This window comes from Marmota flaviventris (assembly GCF_047511675.1).
Source record: "Marmota flaviventris isolate mMarFla1 chromosome 5 unlocalized genomic scaffold, mMarFla1.hap1 SUPER_5_unloc_1, whole genome shotgun sequence".
Lineage (NCBI taxonomy): Eukaryota > Metazoa > Chordata > Mammalia > Rodentia > Sciuridae > Marmota > Marmota flaviventris.
This window is the reverse complement of record NW_027287679.1, coordinates 883,027-893,236: the sequence shown is the minus strand read 5'-3', so window position 1 is coordinate 893,236 and position 10,210 is coordinate 883,027. Positions and strand designations below refer to the sequence as shown.

Here is a 10,210-nt window from a genome sequence, read left to right as displayed (position 1 = left end):
TTTTGAATGCAGATTCTTTATGTTGGAGCCATAGTATTGAACTTAGACAATTAGAAAACAATTCTTCAATACATATAGGTTTCAAATGAACACACAATGGATTTTTATATCTTCCAAATGACAGAGAAAGGAGATTCTGCAATTAATTATTAAAATAATCATTTTATTAAACAATTTTACAAACATAGAGTCCTGGAGCAATCCTCGAGGCACATATATTGCTCAATTACAGAATGTGGTGAGGGAAGGTGATAGAATTTTCTCAACTTCAATTTAAATCACATAACATAAATTTACTGTTTTATTATTTCAAGTATACAGTTCAGTGTCTTAAGAATATTCTGTGTTGTGCAAACTATCTCCAGAATTAATTTCACATTGTAAAACCGAAAGTAGGCACATTAAACCACTGCTCCCAACTTCCCCATCCTTTCAGTCTCTTACCAACTATCCATCCACTTCTATTTCTCTTTGACTACTCTATATACCTCATGTAGGTGGAATTGTAGTGGATTTGTCTTTTGTGACTGACTTATTTCACTTAGCAAAATATCCCCAATAAGGATTCATGTTGTAACATGTGTCTGAATTTTCTTTCTCTTAATATTTCCATTTCAGTCTTTTAAAACAGTCTTTTGTAGATCCATTTATCTGTCAATGAAACTTTGCTTTCCTTCTACCTCCTTGTGGATAATGCTACAGTGAACTTAGGAGAGTAAATATCTCTTTTATATACACACCAACAAGCAGAATGGCCAGATTGTATAGTAATTATATACTTAACTTTTGTGAGGGTAAAACATTATCCTTGATTGCTGTATCATTTTCGTAAACACTTACAGTTCAGAGGATCTAAACGATTCACATACTCCCCCAGACTTGCTATTATTTATTTATTATTGTAGGCATATTGTGGGTTGGAGATGATTCTAATTCATATGTCCTTAGTTACAAATGACACACAGCAACTTTTCATGTACTTGTTGCCCATTTGCTTATTTTTGGAGATGGCCCTTGCTGGGATCATGCTTCTCATCTTCTGGATCTATACAGAGCCCCGCCTCTGGACCCCCATGTACTCCTTCATCACCCAGCTCTCTCTCATGGATCTCCTGTACATCTCTGTGACTGTTCCCAAGATGCTGGTGGGCCAGGTCACAGGAGACCATTGTATAATCTCCCCTGCAGGCTGTGGGATCCAGATGTTCTTCTACCTGACCCTGGCAGGGGCTGAGTTTTTCCTTCTGTCGGCCATGGCCTATGACCGGTATGCTGCCATCTGCAGACCTCTCGTTACCCACTGCTGATGACCCAGAGGGTCTGCCGGCTGCTGGCTCCTGGGAGCATTGGACAGCCTGCTGTTCACGCCCATCACCATGAGCTTCCCCTTCTGCAAATCCAGGAAGATCCTGAGCTTCTTCTGCGAGGCCCCTGCCCTGCTGAGGCTCTCCTGCTCGGCCGTCTCCCTCTACAAGATGCACATGTACCTGTGCTGCGTCCTTATGCTCCTCGTGCCCACCGTGGTCATCTCCAGCTCCTACACCCTCATCCTGCTCCTCATCTCAGGACCAGCTCAGCCGAGGGCCGCAAGAAGGTGCTGGCCACCTGCTCTTCCCACATGACAGTGGTGCTACTCTTCTTTGGTGCGGCCATCTACACTTACATGCTCCCCGGCTCCTACCACACAGCGCAGCAGGATGTGATGGTGTCGGCCTTCTACACCATCCTCACCCCTGTGCTGAACCCCCTCATCCACAGCCTGCGCAACAAAGATGTCACTGCGACTCCGAGAAGCCTGCTGCAGTCAAGGAGGCGCCTCCCAAGGGTCCTGAGAGGGAGCACCTGGGAGTGAGCCTGCCTCTTCCCCTCCCTCCTCCTCCCCCATCTCTCCTTGGAGGCCCCAGCATGGAGCCCACACATTTTCACTTCCTTCTCCTGGGTGTGGCATTTCTCCTCCACACTGCTTACTCATTCCAGCTCTTTATATTTAATTGTTAAGTCTTTTTAATTGTGTTGCAATATCCGCCATAAGAAAAGCCATATAAAATGCCTTTTACATTATTTCATTAATTTTAGCATAGTCTTGGGATACGCGTGCCTCTCCATGAAGACTTCAGATCCCAGCAGACCCCTCGAGCGAATGTGGCTCTTCTCATTTGAAATACCCCTAAGCTGTTGGTCACTGTGGCAACCCACCATATTCCAAGGTTTGCTTTCATATCTCAGTAAGTGCAAATGACACACTTTTCTAGATACTAAAAGCTAGATCATTTCCTGAATGTTTTTAGTACTGTTTGGCTATAAAAACTACTTCTAACAAACGACATTCCAGAGAGTTCATGGAGCCATCTGCTTTGATGAAAGTGCTTTTTCTAGGTGGGTTCCTTAGATTTCAGTCTATTGTAGGTGATGGTCTACCATACTTAGACCAAATATGCTACCGTTGGAAGAAGGTGAGATGTTATAGAATCTTAATCTCTTTAGCCTTTTATTTATAGAACTGAGAAAATCACAAATAAGTTTTAGGCTTGTCACTACCCCTTACTTCTTCCAGCGTAAATCATGCTGTGAAGAGAATATTGTAAATCCACCAGAACCAGGAGATCATTATTATTTTATGTAGTTTTTCCAGAATCAAGATATAAGGAGATGATTGCTGTTTCTTAATTAAGCATTTCCTCTGATTAACATGCAAGGATGTGATTTGGGACCCTCTGCTGTTCAGGTGCCACCACCAACAGGAGCCCTGACCTTCTGTTTCATGGTGGTGGCTGGATACCAGGTGCTCACACCAGCCACATCTTCCAGACCAACAATTCTCCCACCCTGCAGGCCACAGAGAGAGCATGGCCTGTGGCCACTGCTGTATTTGGGACATGTCTCTCTCTTCCACCAGGCTTGGTGCTTGTACTATATTTTCTCTTTTTCTGAGCTTGTAAGAATCAATTGATAACTACATTGCAATAGTTCCATTTTTCTCTATGCTTAATACTTATATACTCTCTTCTTAATTTTTTGTTCATTAACCTATAAATTAAGACATTTAAAGCCCATGAAAACTTTAACCTCCTTCAGGTTAATGCAAAAATTTAAAATACCTAAATAATTCCCCTCTCCCAAAACTTGGGCCATTTTGGTTGGTTTCCTTTCCTTTATAAAGAAATTCTTAAAACACCTTTATACCATGGTGTTTTAATTTGGTGTGAACATACTCTATATACAGAGTTATGAAAAATTGTGCTGTGAATAGATGATTATGAATGTAATGCACTCCACTATTGTCATGTATGTAAGAAATAAATAAATAAATAAACTAAAAAAAGAAAAGAAATTCTTACTAGATGTACTTCTGTCATAATAAAAATTCTTTACATACCTCTCACAGTATAGACCTTCCACCTGAGTGTCTGCTGTGTCAAATGCTCTTAATTTGGGTGGATCCAAGGACATGCTTTAATACTGAAACATATGTCCAGGGTTTAAGAATTTTAGATTGCAAGTACTTTATAGCTGTTTCACTTTGAGACAGAATTCAGCTGAGGGTGATATGTGAATTTATTTACTGTTACATTTGTCTCTTTTATTTGGAATAGTATAAAAGTTTTATTTGGAATACTATACCTTTTATTACATGTCAATTTTAACTCAATAAGTCAATTAAAAATCGAAAGAAAAACCATTTTTTTTCTAACAACTTGAGATGTCACGTTTATGTTATGGTAACTTTTATTAGTGATGACTTGGTGTATTTAAGTATCTGGAAGCCCTGATCTCCAATATTGTTCTTTTTTAAAGATTTTCAAATAGGAACGTCATACTCCCCGTGTGCTGCTGTTCCAATGATCTCCCTCATAGGCATCAGGTTAGCACCATCTTGGGAGGATGGCCATCTGCCTGCTGTTAGGTTGTCATGCTTCCCAAGAGCAGAGGAGATCCTGTCACTTCACCAGGGCTATTGTAACTGAGCACTAGGCCCGTGTGGCCTAGAATACCAGAAGTGTTGCTCCAGGGTTCTGGAACCACAGGTCTGAGGTCAGGACATCCCTGAGCCCCTGGCTTTCTGCAGGAGAAAAGCAGGAACTGGTTGTGGCCTCTGCCTCAGCTCCTGCTGGCTCCTGGGCTATGGCTTTGTGACTCCAAAGCTGTTACAACAGCTTGTGTGTCCAGGTCACCCCTTGTGTGAGGACACTGATCACCTCACTAGGGACCTCACCTCACTTCAATTAACTGAAACAGCCCTATTTCCCAATAAAGCCACATTCTGAGGTACTGGGTACTAGGAATTCATGGTGTGACAGTCCAACCTATAAGACTCTGGCACTCCCCTATTCCACGTCTTCACCTGCAAACACCCTCGTCCCATGGCAGCACTCCCCAAGTCTTTGCCCATCCCCACATCAGTGTTGAGTCCTCACCTAGCATCACCTACCACGGGAGAGGTGAGGTGGGAGGAGATGGACCTCTCAATTTGTTGGACTGTGCCAGTCATTGGTAATCATTTCACTGTGTTTATCAGAACACCATATCCTTCACCTTAAATGCACACACATCAAAAAGATAAAAGCTCTACCACATCGTATCACTTAGAAATCTGATCCCAATATAACTATTCAGTATTTAAGGAGGATTGCAACTATGTCATAATTAACATAATGCAACATAACCTCACTGTGTTCAGCCACATACAGTTTCACGCACTTTTAGTGTAGGAGAGTTTTCCCAGGAAACTGGTCATAGAGGCGTCGAAGGCCTGGAGACACAGCTGGGGAAGCCGGGAGGGGAATGCTAGCAACTCAGACTGGGAGCCTCCTGTGACCCTGCCACAGAGCTGGTGGAGATGGCCCTCAGGGCTGCAGTGGCACCCTCCACTACTGAAATGCAGAAAACTAGACACCTGCAAGCCGCTGCAGGAACGTAGTTGGGGTAGATCCTGAAATATGGACGTGGTCCTGTTGCCTCCTCCTGCTGCTGCTGCCAGGGACCATCTCCAGACATGGGAGAAAAGACCCAGTTTCTTTCTTCCTCCCACCCTCCAGAGGACCCTGGGGCTGCAATTCACAGCCTTACAGGAAAGTAGGTGGCCAAGAAGGCAGGACAAACCATCTTCAGCCTGAAACCCTGCAGGTCAGAGGTGGCTGCTGCTCAGGAGGCAGCCTGACCAACAGTGTGTAGATGAAGGCTGTCACTAGACCTCTGTGTTAGGGGAGATGATCAGCATCATTCTAGAACTCACACTGGGAAAAAATTGAGAATGATTTGTCTGCAAGAGAGAAACTGAATGCCAAGTTAAAAAAAAAAAAAAAATATATATATATATATATATATATATATATATATATATATATATATATATATATGAGATAAGAGGGGAGATGGTGGCATTCCACACATATCACCTGCAGAGACCCACAAATGTTATGTAAAATGGAACAGGACAGATACAACTGACACATAATTCATACATAAGAACTTGGAGGTGGTGATGAAATGTGCAATGATTGTTAATATCTTTATATTAACAAGATTTTGTGTTTGACAATAAAATGAATTTTTTTAAAAAAAAATGAGAAGCCAGAAAAGGACAGCAGTAATGATAGCCTCTTTAGCTCTCTTAATTACATCCTCTTCAAAGTCCCAGAGGGGATATTTCTGCAGAAAACCGTCTCCACTCCTGAATGGGCTCCCAGAGCCAGGATGATGTCACGTTCTGACTCTTCTTTGCACACCCGTGGATGAGGCTGAGGCATCATCTGGAGGTGAGGTTAGCCACATGGCCACATGCAGCAGGGCTGAGGGGATCGCTGCTCATGAGTGCTTTGCTCCAGAGGTGGTCTATTAGGATGTCACTGCATTTCCTTGTGGTGCTATTTTGTTATCGTCTACTTGTATGCAGAAAAATGGATGTCTTTTTCTTTTGAATGTCATCTCCTGTAAAGCATATTTAGTGTAATATAATAGGAAAGGGGTTTTTACCTTCCAATTATTTCTGGGTAAATTGAAATACATTCTTTCCGTATCACTGGATGTAAATAATATAGTAAGTTTTGCAGAGGAAGAATGACTGATTTTGACTTTGAAATTATTTCTAAATGAGAAAACAGTGTCTGAATCATATTTATGCTCTTTGATCAAGCTGATATCAAGTGGCCTAAAATCCAAATTACAAACTGTGGAGGGAGGACTCTGTCCCCAAGAGGACTGAGTAGATTTGATTCTGGGCTTCACAGTGGACTGAGGGAAGCCGGGTGACCTTACGGATGCCCCCAAGAATTTGGATTTTTCAACTCTTAAAGGTCAAAATAAGATGAGTGTGTACTTCACAGACTCTCGGGGAAGATGAAATTTGGTAAATCAGCCCTAGTACTGTCAAGCCCTCTAATTCCTGGTTATCCTTCCTGAGATTTAATATTAATGGCAAGAGCTTACAGGGGTGAACTTGAGAAGCACGTACTAGAGAGGAAAGGGGTCAGATTTTCAGGGTAGTCTGCTTGACAGAGCTGTAAGCTTCAAATAAAATCTGCATTGCCCTGCCACCAGCACCAACAGTTCTCCAGACTAAACACACACTGTGCTATGTACGGAAAAACCAAGCACAGAAAAGGGGAAGCATCGGAAAGGAGGTGGTCACTGTGCATGATACAGACCCAGAGATGTGTTCCCTGGTGCACCAGATCAGCTCTTGGCTGTGGCTTGATGACAGTGACATTTTACTCAAGTGCACGAGTCTTGCCCAGCACCATCTACCATTTTCTCCCACCACTAACAGCAAGCAGCTTCCAGCCAAATCTTTGCCCCATTCTGACCACAAGTTTGGGATTGAATTGGCAAGTGTGCCTTGTCTAAAGCTCAGCTTCCATCTGCCAATGCAGGTGATAACATAGAAATATTATAATTTTAAGTACAATGTGTCCTGGATTTGATAAACATTGATGTGCTGTCTACTGCATCAGCACCTCCAGAACTTGAACTTGCTAAAAAGTCAAGTGTTTTAGCTAGTGTTTAGAATTATTATTATTGTAAGAACATAGCATTGCACTTAAAACTTGGAAAATTTCCCTGAAATACCCCTGTATCATGACCACTGTCAAAGCCATCCCCAGAAGAGCCCACATTTGCAAGGTCCATTAGAAAGTGACAAGTTGGAACAATTTTGTTCCCGTAGGCAATAAGTAGAAGAAATCATTATGGGCCTTCTTTAGAAACACCAAGTAGTTTTTGCTTCTGTTACTCTTTCTTATTTTGTAGCTCTTCTAACATTGCACTTTAAGTCACATTTATTTAACTTATTTTATTTAACTTGTTTTATTTATTTAACTTATTTTATTTATTTTACTCTATTCCCTGGATAGAGTAACCACACCTTCCCTAAAAGATATAAAGTTTAATTAATCTTGGATTTGTCTTCACTGTCTAGTGCAGAAGCAAGCTATGAGTGGCAAGACAGGGGGGCGGGGTAGTCCACTAATAGAGACATCTAAGTGCTGTTCAGTGGTCCTGAGGGCATCTCAGCTCCCCTGACAAAGTGATTGCAGCAGGCAATAATACAGGTGGCATTTTCAAAACCAGCAGAATCCTTGTCTGGCAAAGACAGTGACCCTCTAAGTCCTGGCCCTCCTCCCTGAGATTTAATGCAAGTGGAAGAAGCTCAAGGAGAAGAACCATAAGAGGCAAGTACTACAAGAAAGGGGGTCAGGTGCTCAGCAAAACTGGCCAACAAGATTAAGAAGTATATATTATATGGGTTTATATAATACATATACACAGTTCATACAAATTTATATAAATAAGTATTCAGACACTTAAATTGTCTGGGAGTACACAATTTCCAATTTCACCTCCTTGGTTGGTCATATAGATACCGATGCCATAACATGTCTTATGCCATAAGACCATTAAGAGCACCAGGCTCCTTTTGCAAAATAATTAATGTGAATATGAACTCTGAGAGCACATTTGTTTATCCACTGGCAAGGTTCTGGGCACATTCCTTATTGTGTTTAGTTGAGTCTCACCACACCTGAGGTCAAGCAGAATGAACAGAAGAGGGTCAGGGAGGGAGCATCCCTGGATCCCCGGGTGAAGACTCTGGGCTGCTTATGCTTAGGTCCATCAGGGGTCTTTTGAGCATTTGGACTCACCAGGATATCAGAGATGTATCAGGGTTTTATCCACAAAACCACAGAGACTCACATGGGGTTTGATACCGTGGACAGAAGGGGATGAAGCATTTGGTATGAATTTTCCTCAAATGATGTTTTAGAAACGTTCTAAATCTTTATATAAGGAATGTACTTCTCACATTCGTTAGGATCTCACCAGAAGCCTTAAACCAGAGAGGCTGATTCAATTCAGATTTCTATGACAAAAGCTTAGAAATAAGGAGTTTTATTTATCTTTTCTCCAGTGATTTACTGTCTGTGTTTGCTCACAGTGGTGACTTTTCAAATTTCCAACATTGGTTTACAAACAGCATCTTCTATCAAGTAGTGCACATCTCCCAACTCTGGTCACTTCAGTATGAACCGCCAATCCCTTTAAGCCACAGTCCCACAGTGGTGAATTATTAATTTCTGGGAAATTCATTGAATTACAAGTAATTTATAAGCCCCAAAGTTACATACCTGTAGGACTTTTCTGGTCAGCATAATTAGGTGGGCACACACACACACACACACACACACATGCATAAACACACACACATACACCATTCATTTCAGCCTTCTGCACAACACTAACCAAAGCTTTCTTGGTGGCCCAGGTTGAGCCTCATGGACATCACCACCTGGATGACCAACCACACGGGGTGGGCAGATTTCATCCTAGTGGGACTCTTCAGGCAATCCCAACACCCAGCTCTGCTTTGCATGGTCATCTTTATGGTTTTCCTGATGGCCTTGTCTGGAAATGCTGTCCTGATCATTCTGATACACTCCAACACCCAGCTTCACACCCCCATGTACTTCTTCATCAGCCAGCTGTCCCTCATGGACATGATGTACATCTCCATCACTGTGCCCAAGATGCTCCTGGATCAGGTACTGGGTGTGAGTACCATCTCAGTCCCAGAATGTGGGATACAGATGTTCCTCTATGTGACACTAGCAGGTTCTGAGTTTTTCCTTCTGGCAGCCATGGCCTATGACCGCTATGTGGCCATCTGCCATCCGCTCCGTTACCCTGTCCTCATGAACCACAGGGTGTGTCTCCTCCTGGCATCTGGCTGCTGGTTCCTGGGATCAGTGGATGGCTTCATGTTCACTCCTGTCACCATGACCTTCCCATTCTGCAGATCCCGGGAGATCCAGCACTTCTTCTGTGAAGTCCCCGCTGTACTGAAGCTCTCCTGCTCAGACACCTCGCTCTATGAGGTTTTCATGTACCTGTGCTGCGTCCTCATGCTCCTCATCCTGGTGACAGTCATTTCAGGCTCTTACTACTTTATCTTGCTCACTATCCACAGGATGAACTCAGCAGAGGGCAGGAAGAAGGCCCTGGCCACCTGCTCCTCACACATGATGGTGGTCATTCTCTTTTATGGGGCTGCTATCTACACCTACATGCTCCCCAGATCCAGCCACACCCCAGAGAAGGACATGATGGTGTCCGTCTTTTACACCATACTCACCCCTGTGCTGAATCCTTTAATCTATAGTTTTAGGAATAAGGATGTCATGGGAGCACTAAAGAAAATGTTGAATGTGGGACCAGTTTTTAAAGAAAACACAGCGTAAGAAATTGTTATGATAACCTATTTATATTTACAAGTTCCTTCATTCTGAGCACCATGAGTTTAGAATTGATTCCCAAGGTTACTCCTCAGATGCTAAGACCACCATGGCACTTCAGCTCATTTTCACACCTCTTTCAGGAATTGCTCCTTGAACCAGAAAGCTGTTGGGTTTCACCCTCGTCCACCCAAAGTGCATTATGCAGTGACATGGTAGCCATGTGGAATCCCACAGGAGCCCCTAACTCCACCGATTTTACAAGAGAAGAGCCATGTTCTCGGAAAACAGTGACGGTAGTATTCAGAGGACAAGGTGTACAACTGAGAGAGAGAAGTTCTAGTGTGCTGTTGCACAGCAGGGGGTTACAGATGGCAGGCACACACTGTGTAGTTCAGAAAGGAGAAGCCATGATTTGAACATTCTAACCATCAAGAATTGATCAGCATTTTAGGAGACATATACCTTTAGTGATTTAAATACAC

The 10,210-nt window shown here is 42.8% G+C and overlaps 1 protein-coding gene and 1 pseudogene across 1 annotated transcript; both read left to right on the top strand.

The window, feature by feature from the left end:
* The first annotated feature begins 1,007 nt into the window (after positions 1-1,007).
* Positions 1,008-1,852, top strand: LOC114081252 (olfactory receptor 2T3-like; annotated as a pseudogene).
* Positions 1,853-8,768: 6,916 nt separating this feature from the next.
* Positions 8,769-9,731, top strand: LOC139703641 (olfactory receptor 2T4-like). The gene has a single exon (XM_071607121.1). The coding sequence runs from the start codon at positions 8,769-8,771 to the stop codon at positions 9,729-9,731; it is 963 nt and encodes a 320-aa protein (XP_071463222.1).
* Positions 9,732-10,210: the final 479 nt, after the last annotated feature.